At 46.9% G+C, this 18,478-nt stretch overlaps 1 protein-coding gene across 2 annotated transcripts in view; it reads left to right on the plus strand.

Moving 5' to 3' along the window:
• Positions 1–18,478, plus strand: part of CSTF3 (cleavage stimulation factor subunit 3) — a 549,241-nt gene that overhangs the window by 491,719 nt on the left and 39,044 nt on the right. For both annotated transcript variants that reach the window (XM_085648242.1, XM_085648243.1), the window contains one exon: positions 17,134–17,194. In XM_085648242.1, coding sequence (XP_085504368.1) covers positions 17,134–17,194 — 61 coding nt within the window. The remainder of the gene's footprint in view (positions 1–17,133; positions 17,195–18,478) is intronic.

Below are 18,478 nucleotides of genomic sequence, written 5' to 3' on the forward strand. Positions count from 1 at the left end.
GTGTCGTTTTCATATTGGTTTGCACCATGCTACATTGCCTGCAATGGCAGTCTGCATGCAATTTGGACGGGGGTCCATTAGGGTGGCATAAGACATGCTGCAGCCTTTAGTGACCCTCTGTGGTACCCCTGCAGTAGATACCAGGGGTGGGAGGGGCTACTATTTACTAGTGACTTGCAAGGGTTCTACAGTGTGTGCCAATTGTATCACAATTGTATCAGTTTACCTTGTTTAGGGAAAGAGCATTGGCACTGGGGCCTGGTTAGCAGGCTTCCAGTGCACTTCCAGTCTAAAACATCAGTATTTGTGAGCAAAAAGTGAGAGTAGCCATGACAAAAGGGGCACTTTCGGACAGTGTATCAACAGGAGGGCAAGTCTGGGAGTGCTCAAATTAACTTTAGGTAGATACCATCTTAATAGTATAGAGAACCAGATGTAATTCAAGTGCCTATGGCCTTCTTTGCAACTGAAGATGGATACATATAATAATTTATTACCGCAGCAACCAATTAATGATCCTAAACATTGGGTTCCCTACTGCACTCATCCTCCCACCTCCTCAACCTGTGCATTTACCTTTTTCTGTTTTTAATTCTTTTTTATTATTGGTAGTAAGCAAATTAGGATCAACATACATACATTGTTTCAAAAAACATGGATAGCAGTGTGATCACCCTGTCAGGGGACCTTAAGTACATTTCTTGTAATCATAAGTAGCCATATGTAGCGGCTACCCTCTTATCTTCTTACTTCTTTTAAAAAGAAATGTCTTATACCAAACAAAACATTTAACTTGTTGATGTTATGACAGAAGCTGGCGGTTACGGCATGCTCCCTCTCATGATATGTCTGTTCTATGATTAAGTGTAGAGAGAGGTCTTCACGTATTACTGCGTTCCTTAGTCCCTGTCCCCAGCCGAGGTGCGTCTGGGTGGGTGAAGTATGATGCAATGATGGCTTAAGTGTAAAGTAGATTAGTGAAAAAGGCTTAATTTATCCATAATCTCCAAGGCAGTGGCATATGAGCTAGCTAGTGGCCAACGCGCAGGTGCATGTTGTGGGCCAGGAAATGTTTCCTCAGTTAGTGAGGGGCCCGAAGTTATGGTCATTATCGCAGAGGGGAGGGGGCCCACCGGGGAGTCCCCCCACGTGGGCTTAGGAGTCCCGTTCCGTGATTGTTCAGTGTCGCTCCCTCCAGTGTGGTCTGTCCCCTGTGTGCTCTCCAGCATGATTCCCCAAGTCTCTAGGTCTCTGTACGGACCGCGCGTAGACTGCGCTCTTCCGCTACTCCCCATTCACAGAGGTCTGCCCTCCATTTCTCCGAGAGGGGGGCTGCGGCTAGCTTCCAGTGTGAGAAAGTGCCATCTTTCTTGCATGGTATGCCCCCACTTTTTGCTAAATTGCTGAATGTACTTCGATTGAGTGTACCCTGGGTTCCTGCCAATCAGGTGCCCAGGGCCTATGTTCCTTCCTTAAACCACACAAACTCCAAATTGGCAAACCCTAGCCACATGTCAGCCCCTAGTAAATGGTACCCTAGGTACCCAGGGCCTTGTGGCCAGGGAAGGCCCCTAAGGGCTGCAGCACTCATTGTGCCACCCTCAGAGGCCCTGTACCCTTACACACACACTGCCCTTGCAGGCTGAGTGTCTGGGTGCAGGACAAAACAAAGAGTCGACATGGCACACATCACTGTGTACCATGCCCATCACCTACACTGCCAAGGCATATGTCAGCCACCCCTCTAGCTGGGTGCATTACGCCTATGGTGTGGGCACAGGAGCAGGAGCCCTGTGCCCCTACAGTACCCGGGTCCATTCCTGGGCACTGTAAGTGCAGTGCTGTCATTTAAGAGTACATGGTGCTGAGAGCTTGTCAAACACGAGCTCCACAGCACCATATTGGCAACACTGAAGCCTGGGAAGTTTGGTATCAAACTTCTCAGCACATTGAACCCACACTGATGCCAGTGTAGGATTTAATGTACTAAGCACCCTAGAGGGCATCTTAGAGATGCCCCCTTACAGCTAACTTACAATCCACGTCTGCTCTGAGGCTGCCCAGGCTGCCACACAGCAGACACGTTGCTGGACCCCTGGGTGGGAGAGCCCCTGCTCTCCCGGGCCTGCAACAATGCACATCTTGGGTGAGGTGAGAAATCTCCTCCCCCAGGATGAGCAAAGGGAAGCTTCAAAGGCATACCGCCATTTGGAGTTTCCCCAGGCCACTGCAACCCCCCACTCTGGCGGGAAGCTTGGCCGGAAACCCCATACAAGGACAGGGGATGTGCCAGCCTGCCCACCCCACCCCTCAGGTGGGGGAGGCGAGGTGAAACACATCTCCGGGCTCTCGCCATCTTGAAGATGGGAGGCCCTACCCTATCAGGATTAGGCTACTGCCCCCCTCCCACAGGAGAGAGGCAGGATAGGGGGTGTACCCACCCCAGGACAGGGACCCATTGGTCCCTGGCCTTCACCTACCTGTAACGCCCCTAAATTTAGTATTTAGGGGCACCCTGAACCTTCCTCCCTTAGATTCCAGATAGAAAATTACAAGAAGAGCAAGAAGAACAAAGAACTGCCCTGCAGCTGCTAAAAAGAGAAGAAGACACCAACTGCTTAGGCCCCAGCCCTACCGGCCTGTCGACTCTCGAACCTGCACCAGCGCGGCATCTCTCGTGGCCAGCAACCTCACCAACCCCGGAGGACCTGGCTACCTTTTGGCTCTAAGCCCCTGGGACTCCCATGAGTAGAGGCTCTACTCAAGAAACCTATTTTTAACCCCTGGCAGCAGCCCGGAACCGCGGACCCAACACACTCTGCACCAGCCAAGCCTGGCCAGTGCCGGAGTGGACAAAGACCCTGAGGACGACCCCACGGCGACTGTGACCCCGAGTCCGGCACCCAAGGACCCCCCTCGACATCCCGGAGGAAGCCTGCAGCCTCAGAACCAAGTGCCACCCCAACCGCGATCAACCAGAGGGTAAGATTCCCGACGTCAAAAGGCACCCCTGCACCCGGCGCCCTGCGGCCCCCTGTGCCCAATCCCGGGGTACCCACCTAACCTACAACTACCCAACTTACCTCTCGAAGTGGTGGTGGCACCTGAAACATCCTCGTCCCCGAGCCTGCAGCCTTTTTCCAAACCGGAACATTCCCATTGATTTCTATTGAGCGCCCGAAGGCTCAAAAGCACCCTGCACCCAGCCGCCCGAGTGGCCCTGGCAGTGCCCTCTCTACACTAACCTACTTCCCCACTTGCCCTGAGTAAGTGACCAGGAGCCCAGCTCCCACAGCCGCGTGGCATGCCAGACAGCAGCCACCAACCAAGGCCCCCCTATCCCTCATAGGATAACATTGGGCCTAACTCTCTCTGCACCCGGCCGTCCTGAAACCGCTGAGGGTGAACCAACTGTACCTACCTGACACTGGGTACCCCTGAGTCCATGCCCGGAATTTCAACTCTGCCAGTCGAGTACTTACCCTTAAACCGCTAACTTCATTTTCCTCATAGGGTAACATTGACTGGCTTTTTCTTCAAAAATCTTCTAAGTGTGAACTTTTCAAAACTGCAAAAATTCACCAAAAATGAGCCAAGTGACAAAAACGAATTTACTCACCTGCTCCTAGGTGAGCTCCCAGTGCTGGATCTTGGTGCCCAGCCCTGACCCTGAAAAGTGTTCACAACTATACTTACCTCTAACTCATTTTTCTCCCATAGGAAACCATTGTCTGCTTTTCTGTGAAATTTCTTCTAAGTGTCTATTTTTGCAAATTTGAAATATTCTTTTAAAATCGTACCATTTCTGCAAACGAAATTACTTACCTGCTTTTGATAAGGACCCCAGTCCTGGGTCTAGGCACCCAGTCCTGGATTACTAAAGTAACGATAAAGTACTCTACCTGCAATTTGAATTTCTTGCCATAGAGATCCATTGAATGTTTTCTTTGAAATATTTTCTAAGTGCTAACTTTTGAAATAGCTAAATATTATTTAAAAATCATTACAGTTATTAAGTCGACTTTCATCACTTGATTCTGAATACTGACCCAAGGCTGGTTCTAGGAGCCAGACCTGGAATTCCAAAAGTAATCTGAAAAGTAATTTATTACAAATAACCTGAATTTACCATTGAGCTCAATGCATTGTTATGTTTAGGAAATAGGATTGTTTATTGCAACCAACTGTGACTGTTTACACAAATTTATTGCTTAAGACAAAAGTATTTATATCCAACCTCTCATTCTGAGAAAGTATATTTTTACCCCCTTTGTGGTTCTAAAAATAAAACAAGCATATATTTTATATATATAAACCATTGGCCTAGAGTTCAGTTATTGAGTGTGTGAAACCATTTGCTGACTGAGTGTGTACAATAAATGCTTTACACTGTCCTCTGGTACTGCCTTACTGCTCGACCAAGCTACCACTTTTGAGAGTAAGGTCATACCTAACTTTGACCTCTATCAGCCTCTGGGGGACTGTGGACTCTGTACACCCTGTACCTATTAGGGAACAGTATATACAGAGCCACTTTCTCACATCCAGTGGATAGCAATGCGGCGTTTCGGCAACACCAGCCCCAGCATGTTGAATTTATGCTGCATAGAGGTTGTGGCCTTGGGGATCAGTAGCACACCCAGCAGGCAGTGTTTGACTGTTGGCTCAATTGGGATCTTCTATGCCCTCTGCAACGTATCCAGCACTATGCTCCAGCAAGAGCGGATCATGGGACAATCCCAGGTCACATGTACGAAAAGGGCCATGAAGGCACCGCATCTCACGCATTTTGGTGAGTTTGAAGGGTCAAATTTAGATCAGCGCAGAGGAGTCAGGTAGGTGTGGTGGAGGTAATTAAACTGAGTAAGCTTAAATCGGGCATTGCTCGAGATGACTTGAACATGTGCGAGTGCACACTTCCATCCCCTCCTCTTAATTGCACAGGTAGGTCCTTTTCCCAACTGTGCTGCGTCTCTGTTAAATCATATGTACGATCTGTTTTCAGGGCCCTGTATAACTGAGAAATTAATCCCAGGAAGGAGCCTGGATCTAGAATTGTGCACAGAGTGCGCTATTCCTCTGGCTCAGTTGGGAAAGTAGTCCAGATTTCGTGGCTCGTACGAGTTATCTTAGCATACTGGAGGAAGTGGCTTTCTGGGACCCAATAGTATTCTTTTGCAGCCTCAAAAGATAGGAAGGTGTTGTTGAGGTAAAGGTCTCCCGCCAAAGTGCAACCACCTTCATACCAACTGGACACGTACATTACTGACTGAATATGGTGGAAACCGGTAAGCCACTTCAGGAGGAGAGCGCGGGCATAAGGGGCCCTCCGAAGCACGAGGGCGACTGCTCGCTCCCAGGCAACCTGTTTGTTCGCAAATGGGTAGTCATGGGGGGCCCTCGAACCCATCATTAGGTACCTAGGCAGATCCGTTTCTAGGCACCAGCTAGCGAGTAACTTTTTTCTGTGTTCGGGCCATACGCGCACAACTGAGCGGCATACTGGAGAAGACCCGCGATATAGTAGATGTGCAGATCCGGGAGCCCCAGGCCACCCTGCTCCATGTCCAGCTTTAGGAGATAGTTTAACTGTGCTGCATTTACCGGCCCAAACCAGTAAGTCCAGGAGACTGTTCAGAGTGGTGAAGGTGTCACTCGTTATACGGCAGAATGAGTTTTGCAATACGTATAGGAAGCAAGGAAGAAGCGCCATCTTAGCCAGCGCCACCCGTCCCATGACCGGTAATGGTAGTTGGTTCCAGAAGTGTATTGACTCTTTCAGGCCCTCAAGAGTTTTCCCCATATTCAGGGCATATTTGGCTTCGGTCGAGTGGGCTATCTACATCCCTAAATAACAGAAGTGGTCAGTTTTGCAAATGAATGCCAGCGAAGGGAGTTCAGCTGCATCCCGCCCCACCAGACCTGCCAATGGAAATGCAACTGACTTTTTTGGGTTAATTATCAACATGGACACCTTCCCAAAGTCTGCCAATATTGTCAGGAGGTCCGGGGTGGCATCAGCTGGGTGGTGCATATATATCAAAAGGTCGTCCGCATAAAGGGACAGGACATACGTTCACCACCCCACTACTAGGCCCCAGCGTTCCATGTCTCTCCACAAACTGATTGCGAGAGGCTCCATTGCCAGTGCAAATAGGAGTGGGGACAGGGGGCAACCCTGCCTAGTGCCCCGTTTGATGGTGATTAAGGTAGAAACCAGCCTGTCACTGTGCACTCTGGCCATGGGGTGCTGGTACATAAGGCGCACCCACGCCCAAAATCCAGACCCAGTCGTATTCTAAGTAATGCTTCCCAGATCACTGAGGCCGGTATCTCCAGGCCTGCAATTGGATGTAGTACGTGCGCAAGTCTACGAAGATTCATGTGTGTGCCCTGACCAGGCATAAATCCGCACTGGTCATCATGCACTAGTTGGGTTACTATTCTGTTCAGCCTAGATGCCAGAACTTTGGCCAGATTTTTGGTGTCCACTACCAGCATGGAAAGGGGGCGATAGGAGCTCAGCGGAGTGGGGTCCTTGCTCGGCGTGAGCAGCATTACTATTTGGGCTTCTCTCATGAACTTCGGGAGCATCCCCGTCTGCTTTGCCTCACGCAGAGTCGCCAATCGTCTTGTGAGCAGCTGTCGGTAGTATTCCACTGGGAGGCCATCGGGCCCAGGGGCCCTACCTCCTGCCATGTCGCGCACTGCCTCTTGGAGGTCTTCCAGGGTGCTCTTTGCCCCCAGCGACTCGCCCTGCTCATCAGTGAATCGTGGCAGGGGTTTTCTGTCCAGGAACTGCGCTATGGCCGCCCCTTCGGTCACCCGGCCTGGGGGGGGGGGGGGGAGTGGTGGGGGGCACGGAGAGACGTCCACCTGGCTAATTGATAGTATGGTGGGGGTGGGCACTCTCTCTTGAGAAGCCACACTAACAGCTTCCCAGTTTTGTCCCCTTCTCTATGTAGGAGCTGTCTGTATTCTCGCATTTACCGGGCAATCTAGCCTGTCCCATATTTCTCCTACTCGACAGCAAGCACCCAGACGTTCCTCATCCGCAATTCCAGAGTCAGGGCTCACACTCTGTACAGCATTCAAGTCATTTTCAGCCGCCTCAAGGTCCCTCTCCAGTCGCTGCCTTAGGTAAACATTCTCCCCGCAGCACCCCTTTTAATCCGTCCCACTCCGTGCCCCAGGCATTTGTAGACAGCCAGTTACTGTTGAGGAAATTAGTAATTGAAATATCTCGTCCTTCAGTGCTCTGGGCTGGAGATGCCATAGAGGGATCACAGGCCTACTGCTCCTAGCGTCCCACTGGAGTATCACTGGGTTAGGAGGAATCTCCAGAATATACGTATGCTTTGAGCATGCTCGGCCGCCTTCCCGGAAAGCAAAAAACTATCAAGGCGGCTGTAGGAGCAAAATACGTGTATTCATGCGTCGTCTGGTGTACGGTCCTCCACCAGTTCAACCATCCCAGCAGCCTGTTCTGCACCGTCTAGCACTCCGTGAACCAGTATGTACCTCCCCTCTGTCTGCTGTATAGTGCAATTTTGTAGGAAACTGGGATTTTGTTGCAGTATTCCCCCACTTGTTGCCTGGTATTTGATGCAACTTTGGCTGAAGTGTACTGGGATCCTGCTAACCAGGTCCCTAGTACCAGTGTTCTTTCCCTAAAACTGTACAATTGTTTCCCTCATTCGCCAAACCTTTAGCACTCGCTGTAAATACCTAGTAAATTGTACCCCTGGTACCCTAGGGCTTCAGGCACTAAGGAGGGTCCCTAAGGGCAGCATCTCAAATTGTGCCACCCTAAGGGACCCCTCACTAAGCACATGCAAGACTACCATTGCACGCTGCGGTTCTTGGTGCAGACAAAAGTGAACAGCGATATGTCACACAACCGTGTGTGCATGTCCCCTAACATTGCAGGTGATATTTGTAAGTCACCCCTACAGCAGCCAGGCCTGACAGCCCCAAGGGCAGGGTGCTGAATATTGCATGTGAGGGCATACCTGCATGCGCAGATATGCCCCTGTGCTGGTCAGTCCCATTGCCGTCAGTGCAAGTGGACAGGGAAGCTATTTTAAAGCATGTGCTGGCCACTGGTAAAAACGAGTTCCTAAGCTACATGATGGCTTCATTGAAAATAGTGATGTTTCATATCAAACATCTTATATTGATAAACCCACACTGATTCCAGTGATGAATTTACCAATATAGGTACCCACAGAGCACCTTAGAGTTGCCCTCTGAAAACCTACCAGCCTCTGGTGTACTTGCTGATTGGTTTCTGCCAGTCTGCCACTAAGACACTGTTCTGACCTCCTAGGGTGACAGCATCTGGTCTCACGAGACCAAGAACTCAAGCCTGTCTGGGAAGACTGTATAACACCCCCTCCCACAGGATGACCTGCTGATTAGCCTTCCTTGGGCTGCAAGCCTCAAAGGACTGCTGCTTTTGAAATGTGAATCTGGCTCCCACTCACAGGAGAGGACACTGAACCCAGTTTCCAGGGGCCCCTTGGCATCTTGATAGGCGGAAAAATTAGCTAGTCAGGTGGGCACGCCACCTCCAGGCTAGTACCACCTCTAAGGTGGGCTGCTGTGAGGTGGCCACGGTTTTTCAGAAGCAGCCATCTTTGTGATGGCATACTTAGGGCAGGGTTGTTTTTTTATTTATTTTTTTATTCCGTGTTTTCTATAGCGCAAGCATGACCCAATCTTGGGTGTCAGAGCGCTTTACAATTCAACAGCAATCCGTTTCCTTCTATCTACTTGAAGTCTACAGCCCGGTATAAGTATTCATCTAACAGTGGCATCAGCTTAAAATGTACAAATAATATACATATTGAGTCTAACCAGGCCTCAACTCTGGTTACAGTAGTACATGTCATGTCATACTTGCATTTAAAATTAATACCCCTCCTAAAGAAAACATGGAGTCTGCAACTGGATACAATGTTACAAGTCCAGTCAAATACTCATGTGGCTTGATAGAGGTACCTTTCATTAGCCATCGTCCATGTAATCTTGCAAAGGGACTTACAGTATCCAACAGAGCTGATTGTAGCCTATAGAGATGAATCAATGAAAGCCAACTGACTTGTGCTATTCCCAGATTCATTGATCTGAGATTAGCAGGACCATCCTCCTGATTATTGTCACCTACTAGAACAGCTGAATGTAGAATGTCAATGATTGTCTGCAGGTCTCAGAAGGAGCCTAAGTGCTGACCGCTGTTAATTAAGGGAGGAGTTTACTCATGAGAAAGGCCTTGGCCTCTTTTTTGAATCGCGAGATAGAGGTGATTCCTCTAATATTCGGTGGAAGCGAATTCCAAATTCTTGGTGCAGCTCCTGAGAATGCTCTATCACAGGAAGTGGCCATATAGGGGGCGTAGTGAAACCAAGGGTCAGCCCATTGGCTACTACCCTACACTCTCCTAATGCCCTTAAATTAAGTATTTAGGGGAGCCTCTGGCACCAGAAGAGCAGATCCTGATGACCTGAAGAAAGAAGACGAGCAAGAAGAGTCGCACAGCAAGAACAGGAGCCCCAGCAGCTGCCTTGGTGTCAACCCTGCCTGTCTGCCTGCTGACTCTGCCCAAAGTCGATTTGTCCTGCAGCTGCTGCGTCCCCAAAGCCCAGGAGACCTGCCAACCTTTGCCAAGCAACCAAGACCTCCCGAGGAACTGTCCCCTGCATCCTGCAGAGCGCAACCCTGCATCCTGCAGACAGCAATCCTGCATCCAGCAAAAGAAGGGCCAAGAGGATTCGGGCCCGCCAAAATCCAACGCTGTCAAGCATCACTGCACCCGATACCACCCCCCCCCCCTCCTCTCAGCCTGTGTCATAGTGGGCAAACTGTCTCAGACTGGTGCCCAATCCCTCAAGGTACAGTGTTCACTGTGGAGTAAATTCTCATGAACTCCCTGGTGTCGCCTGCTGCCTCTGTTGGCAGGCCTCCTCAACCGCGAGTCTTGCCAGACTGAGGAACCTGACACCCCAAAGACCCTCTGCACCCTGACGCCTTGTCCCAAGGACAAGAGGACCAAAGGTCTCCCACCTACCCCAACATTGCAATAACTGAAGCCACTTTGTTTCACTGGATTGGCCCCTCAGTCCCCTCCTGCAGGCTCTTTTTACCACGGCCATTCTCCATAGGATAACATTGAGCACCCAACACTGTTTTGCACCTCTACACCCGGCCGCCCTAGTGCCACTGGTGCTGTTTTGGGCCTTGCCCACCACTAACCTTATCTCCTGGAGAAGCATCCTGTAAGTCGCTGATGAGAACTAGTAAACCACTTATGATTTACCTCCCATAGCTTAACATTGCAGAATTTAGAAATTGCATTGTCGACTTTTTGAACTGAAAAGTATTTCTCTTTAAAAACGTACTTACCTGAACGATTTTTTTCTGATGTTTAAACATATATAAAGATACTTGCTATTTTTATAAATTGGTGTGGATCGCCTTGAGTTGCGTCTCATTTATTGGCCGTTGTGGATATTTTTAGATTTCTTGCAGTCCTCTGTGTTAAGCCTAAGGCTGCTCGACCGCACTACCCCCTAACAGAGCACCTTAAGATTGCCATAGCAAGCCCCTGTCCACTCATAAGGGATCCCTTGGACTCTTTACTCGGTATATCTCAATTTGATATATCATATTAAGAGCCATCTTCCTACACTTATGCTTAGCCTCATAAACTCTTCGTATGGTCGACTACCAAAAGCGAAACATTTACTAAGTCAGAATATTGTAGACCAAGCCACTAGGTGGAAAAATAATGAAAAGCCTGTTCACCTGGAAGAGTCCCACCAGCAAAACTATTGTTATAGGAAATAATCAGTTTCTTTATGCTGGCAAAATATCTGAGGGTTGGGGCGAGGAAATGCAGGCAGCATTATTTTCCTGCATTTGTCCCAAATCAGACTGTAAACCTTGGTACGGCTAAATATGGTTTCAGTGGCCACTAAGAATATAATCTTAGATTTGTGACACTAATCAAGTGCACGAAATATATGCTATCAATTAGCTAAATCACCTACTGCCACGCTAGCCTGCTGCTTCATACCGGAACAGTCCCGGGGGGCGCTTTAAATCTCCTGCAGGGCTCCCGCAGCGCGGGACGCGCGCGGGCGAAGCCCGGGCCAAGGGCGGGCCCGTCCTTGCCCGTCATCGCCTGGAAGAGGCTGGGCTGGGCTACCCCTCTAACACCTGGATCTTTGGGCTCTATATTTATCCATCCGTTAAATATAAGGTACTGGGAGTCTTATTAGGCCACTTGGTTGGCCCCCTGTCTGTGCAATTATCATCTATTCTCTTTTTTGTTGCGATTGCTCCCCCAAATCCCCCTTTACGTATCCAGGGGAGACGCGCTTGTGCAGTCAAGCGATCGGGCCAAATCCTAATCCACCTTCACCATTAGTGCACACAGCAATTGACTTAATGCTCCAGAAGGCGATAGGAGTTGTTACATCCGAAATAGAACAGACTGAAAGAAGTCTTTCAATTACGCTGGATTGCTTTCATCCGACGCCACTCGCTTCAACTGATCCAACGAACTTTTTAGAACAGAGTGATTGTCAAAGTGTGGCTCCATCTAATATTGAACATATCTCCACACCAAGCATTGAGTCTAGAACTGAGGGTACTACTGTTAAGGGCCGTAAATCTAGGAAAAGAAAACAAGGCAATAATGGGGGCCCTAAAGGGAAAAAAACAAGGGGAGGGTCTGCTAGAGGTATTGCGAGGTCAACTGATAGTGTAACACCTCTGACTAATTCTCCCAATTCCCCGCTCCACCAGATCTATCCCCCCTGGGCCCAAGTTCTAATGGTTGATTTTTTTGCCCAGTGTAGAGTGATCGTGAGGGAAGAGATTGCCACCATTCTCCAACATCTTCAGAACCATGCTCTCATCAAGAATTTACCGCAAGCCCACCCTAACCAGGAATTCATGGCAAATTCTACAGCTTTCCTACATAACGATGGGCCTTCTATTATACAGGAATCACTTCCCAGCCGGGCATTGCAGCCATCTAAAGTTAGTAAATTGCCTCAAGATCGAGCTCTTCTAAATCTCGAAATTAGCAGTGTAAATGTCAATGGAGGGATTCCAGCCTGTGGACAAGGGCTCGCCCGGTTAGCATCCCAAAGTTCGCAGGTGAACAATCCCAATATTGTGAGGGCGCCGCCAATCCGCAATTTACCAACCGGCAGAAATGCAACCGTTACTGATACAAGTGCCCTGCCATCTGCTATAGGGAACGCAGGGGGAGGTGGTTGTGTGACTCAACAACCCTGTCTTCCTATAATCAATCTCCCCCCTGAGGCTATCCCTTATGTAATAATTTTGGCCGGAATTCCGGAGCTTAAGAAAGGGCATAAAGAATCAGTTAGAACTACGCAATAAGATTCTGTTCTGGCTGGCTAAAAATAAGCAATTCCCATATGATCAGGCAGGTGAGAACTTGATGGTAAGGAGGGTTGCTTGGGTGGGCCCTACACATAAGTTCATCTGTGGGGATTGTGTGATTATTAATTTTAGGCACCCAGAAATTATCCAAAGAATAGCATTTCAATCCCCGTTTCATAGGGAACATCCCACGACAATCCGAGCCCTTACCTTAGATTTCTTTTACCCATGTTGCCGGAGGGTGGGCGCCCCTCAGTTTTCAATTGATTATGAAAGACTGGGTATGAATTCTTATATTACTTCTTCTAGTTCCCATCAAAATGTTCCTCTCTTTAATATCCCTGTATCTAATCGATACGCCCCACTGGAGGACGTAGATTGACTGGGAAGGCTGGACGCCTTAAATACAGGTAGCTATCCTTCAAGCCCTCCTGATCCATCCACCCATGCTGGTCAGATCACTAGTATCTTGGGGACTGGCATTAACTCACATAATAAGGATACTCCAATAAATTTCGATGTAACAAGGTCTGGTGCAACTGTAGGTACTCATCAGTCATCTTCTGCTTTGCCATTATAGCCATATAAGGAGAACGAAACTATCAATTCTGTTAGTGAAAATATTATTAGTTCTCCCATTGGTCTAGCTACGGCGAAAAGGGTCTCAATTGATGATGGTGGAGGGCTGTTGGCATTTGATAATAGACTTACCATTTTGTCCTGGAACGTGGTAGGGCTTTCTAATAAGATGTCCTGCCCCGACTGGGGACTTTTTATTGACCAGTTTGATGTCTGCCTGTTCCAGGAGACTTGGATCAGGGAACATTTCTTTAGGTTGGGCTTTTTGTCAGTTAATAACTTGGCTTCGATTGGCAAGAGGGGTAGACCCTTTGGGGGTTTGTCCATCCTGATTGGTTCGCACTTAGGATGCACAGTGACGCAATTAGATACCCCAATCCTAGATCTTCAATGTATTAGACTTTCCTTCCGGTCTAAATTTAGTGTGATCCTCATTAACGTCTATTCCCGTCCCACTAGGATGGGAAAAGAATCGCCAACATTGGATATCTTAGATAATTTTATATCTGCAGTACAGGGGGAGAGTACATTGATTGTTGCAGGGGATTTCAACTGCCACTATGAACCTTTGCCGGGCATCATAGAATCTATCACTAGCGAGGAGGATTCGCTTTGGTCCATTCCAGATCTTCAAATACCTTCGATTAAGGCATGGACACCACTTGCTCTTCAAATGAACTCCATTACTATGGCTCACTCTTTGAGAGCCTGTAATGGTCGTGCCCAATCCAACCTGGAGGGTAATGCCACTTTTAACCGCCCAGGTCAGCTTTCCCGTATAGATTACATCGTGGTAGAGGCAAGGACTTGGACTAAGGTAATTGACTTTGTGATCCTTCCCGTCATGATAGTGACCATAATGCTCTGGTACTTGATATAAGCCTTCCTGAGATGGGTTTAAATATGGGGGATAGACTGGATAACCGAGGAACACCCCTTCTTTCAAACGACAGAAGAAGGCTTAATTGGCCAACGGTGAAAAAGTCCCCAGATAAAATGAGTACCCTCTACCAAGTTGTCCATCAGGCGTTCTTTGAACTAAGTGGTCATATAGACCATGGGCAGGAAATGTTTTTTAACCAAATATATAATATACACACAGGTCTAGCGACTGCTCTCGCTGAATTATTAAATCCACCAATGGTTAAACCCAGGAAGAATAGGAGGGCCTCTACATGGTTTAATTCCAACTGCAAGAAAGCCAAGGGGGCACTCCTGGATGCAATTAAATCCCTGAATAGACCATTAATAAAATGCAAGAGGCTAGAATACAAGAAAGTGCTAACCGAGGCCAAACAGAACTGGGAAAATAGGAAATGGGGTGCCATAAAAAACGGCCTCGGGAATAGGGACATTAGGGAATTCTGGTCAATAGTACGAACTGGCAGTAGGGATGGACAAAAGGCAGATGCTCCAAATATTGCACCGGAGCGATGGGTTGAGTACTTTCAGATGCTGTATGCCCCTCCGGTAGAAGCTAATCCCTTTTATGATCCCCCTGCACAGCCACTGTATCAGAACATCCGATGAGACTTTAAATTGCTTCCTCGATAATTCTCCCTTAGTTCATACTAATAATGAAAAATATGATATCAAAGTAACATTGAAGGAGGTTGAACTTGCTGTAAAAAGGCTCCCAGTAGGTAAGGCGCCTGGCCTCGACATAATTCCTGGTGATCTTTATAAGGACCAAACAGAGATACGGGTTCCATGTCTCTGTTTATTGTTCAACGCTATACTCCAGGGTTCTAAATTACCTGTTACCTGGGTGGGAGCTGAGATTATACCAGTGTTCAAGAAAGGATCCCCACTACTCCCGGCTAATTACCGTCCGATCAGCCTCAGATCTGGATGGAGGAACAACTGATCCTGAGCCACTATCAGGCTGGTTTTAGAGAAAAGATATCCACGGTCGACCAGTTACTAAGGCTCCAACTTTTGTACTGGAAATCTGTGAGAGTAGAGGGTGTCAGCCTCTACTTAATTTTTGTTGACCTTAAAACTGCCTTCGACTTGGTACCCCGTCAAATACTATGGGCAGTATTGGAGGATATGGGGATCCCTGCATATCTCCTTAACATCATTAGGAGACATCACTCGGATAACTTTGCCCGGGTGAGGAGTGGTAAATGGGGAGGCTTAACATCTAAATTCCCAGTCAATAGAGGAGTAAGACAGGGATGTGTTCTGGCACCCACCCTATTCTGTCTTTTCGTCAATGTACTGATTGCCCACCTCAGGGGGGTCAAACATATCGATGCCCCAAAGCTAAAAAACGATCAGGTGGTGGCATTAATGTTTGCTGACGATACTCTCATATTGTCAAAATCGCCAATGGGAATCCAATGTGCCCTGGACAGCTTTGTCAATTTTTGTTATAAAAGGGGGTTTGAGACTAATACACAAAAGACTACGTTTATGGTCTGGAATCCACCAAAGACCAGATGTGCCAATCCCTCCCTGAACGGCATAGCTTTGAACAGAGTTAACTGTATTTGAATACTTGGGTATCACCCTCACCGATAGAATGGATTGGGGCCCACAACTGGCTAAGGCTAAACTCAGACTTGCGCAGACCACTGGTGGTATTTTAAAACTCCTCAGGGAATCCACCTCTAAGCCAGTTGCTTCCATTTTAGAAATATATAAAGTACAAGCACGGGGAGAAATTTACTATGGGGCGGAATTGTGGGGACATTCCTCGGTAGAAGGTATCAGTAAGACTGAAAATCTATTCTTAAGATCACTGCTGGGCCTTCTATCCAGTACCCCTCTTATTCCCATGAGAATGGACATGGGTATTAGACCAATAGAAGAAGTGGCTTTACGGCCCCTAACCTATTGGCGCAGACTTTGGGTTACACCTGAGCTGACACATTTTAGAGCTGAAACTGAAGTTACTGGGCCTTCCTGGGACTGAGAAATTGCCCTGGTTTGCTTTTATAAACAAAGAAAGTATGGGACTGGGTTTATCAGGTCTTTGGTCCAATCCTGCATTAGCCTGTGCTGAGCTGTCGCGTGCTGATTTAGTCAATTTATATCGCATGAATAGAATCACGGATACCCTCAGCAATTCCGGCTTGGGCTCACTTACCCTCCACTTTTTTAATATAAAAGACGAATATAGAGTGGAGCCGTTCCTAGATGAGATTCTACCCAGTGCAGCGGGAACTTTATCTGCAATTTAGATATGGCACACTCCCGCTTAGGGTTTTCTCCTATAAATGGTCGGCCAACAAGACAGTAGAATGTCCGGCATGTGGGGCTAAGGAAGAGACTGAGTCCCATGTTCTCTTCTTCTTCACAAAGTATAAATCCATACGGCAACGGTGGCTTGTCCAACTGTGCAGAAATCTGGGGTTTAGACATCATAATGAGGCCCTCAGAATACTTAAATGCAACACTTCTACTCCTCTTGTATTCTCTGTTTCGCATTTCATCGATGCTATGTGGCGCAGGAGAAGATCCTTATAAAAAAATGTAAACAATTTTTAAAAAAAAATTTATATATATATATATTTACCTCGCAGAAACTAATCCAGAATTGCAAACCTGTGTCCTTCCTAAATGTTTTTATATTTCTTAAACTCTTAACAATTTTTATACATTGAATGAAAACTGTTCTGTGTTCCTATTTTTAAGTGTTGTAAATACTAGTAATGATATTGTCTGTAAGTATGTATCTTTTAGGGTCTATGACCGAATTAAAGATTATTTGACTGGCTATCAATTCTGTAGTAGTGAATAAAGCAACATGGCCCTAACCCAGGATCAGGGAGCTTACCTAGCTGTGCTGCTGAAGTTATTAGGCACTACCCTGCTATAGGCAGGCTTCCCTTATTCTGCAATTCTTTGCAAAAGAGAGTTAAAACTGGAGTTTATGACTGGCGATGCGCTCTACAGGCTGCTGGGGCTGACAAGGGTGAGCAGAGTCAGCAGCACAGGAGGTAGAAGTACAGGGAAGACCCTCTGTGAAGGTATGTGTGTGAGTAGGTAAACACCTGTCCAAGCTGCACCCCTGATCGGTGTCTTCTTCAGAATAAGTGAAATTCATTAATAATATAAAAACTTTACTTTGAATGTACGAAATGCAAGGTTACCATAGTAATTAATCTAAATTGTTTTTCATGATAGGGTCCTTTTGTGCAAGTGGATGAACTTATGGCAATATTACGGAGATGTAAAATGCCAGATAGTAAGTATGCTAAAATATTGAAGGTGGATTGTTTGTTTGATTTGTTGTATCAACCATCAACAAAAGCATGTAAATTGGAATATACACTGATGGTTTCTATGCTCCTAAAGAGCTGTACTCTTCATATTGCATCTTTCATAAATTAAATCTATGTTGCTATAAAGTGAAACAGAATACATTGGATGCTCTTGATTGACAGTATTGTATAGCAGAAGCATATTGTATTCTTCTGGTACCAATGGACTACTAATTCATACTAAAATCTGTCCAGTCCCTTCTTTAAAATGTTTTATATATATATGTAAAAAAACATTGTACGCAGTACCTTACATATGTGTATGTGTGTGTGTGTGTGTGTGTGTGTATATATATATATATATTTGCTGCCTAAAGAGAGGCTAAAAATGGTCTAATTCTATTTAGTATTCCTTTTAAAAAGAATCCTATCACATAGGAATATGTCCTTAATTTACAATGATTACAGAAAATCTTTCACAAACCTTTAAAAAGGAAAGGTAATATTAGACATTGTTATCCAATAAGCTGCTATTGAAAAATAGTAGCGAGAACTGGCACTGTGTCTTTGAGTCTCGCAGTACCTCCTGTTTCCCATCATGTCTCACAAGTGACAGTTAGGTCTGTTAATTCTTCCGTCTCCTACAGTTAGCATCCTGGAACACTGACTTCTGCATTCTTTTTGCCAATTTAGTCAGGAATGTCTTGCCAAAACCTTTACATTTTAACATCTCTTGACATTTTAAGCACTTAAAGTACAGAGAACCTTTTTTTCTGACAAAAAATACTTCTATTTTCTGTCAAAAAATGCCTTCACTTTTTGTGAAGTGCCCTTCCTGTGGGAAGAAAAAAAGCTCAGACCCTCATTCTTTCTGCATTGTTTGCCTGGCGGAGTCCCATCAACCTGAGACTTGTGGTTATTGTCAGAAATTCTCCAAGCGTACTCTGAAAGACAGTGAGAAAATGAGGTTTCATGGCCTTCAAGAGAGAGGAATAGCTGTTTCATGAAGAGGCCTTGGGGAAGATCGCTCTTCTTCGAAAGAGCTTTCCTCTAACAAGCTCGTCCTCTGCGGGAGTCCTTGGAGCCAAAGACCATCATCAAAAAAGGAGGCCTTTCCGATCCCCATCAACTCATGGGGCGGAGGACAGAGCAGTTACCGGTGTGTCGCCGTCGTCCGGTACGCCGTCGAAGACACAGTCAAAGGTGCTGTTGAGTCTCCACTCGACATCGAAGAACCTTCGGCGTTCACCGGTGTCAAGATAACAATC

This window comes from Triturus cristatus, chromosome 3_2 (assembly GCF_964204655.1).
Source record: "Triturus cristatus chromosome 3_2, aTriCri1.1, whole genome shotgun sequence".
NCBI classification, from domain to species: Eukaryota; Metazoa; Chordata; class Amphibia; order Caudata; family Salamandridae; genus Triturus; species Triturus cristatus.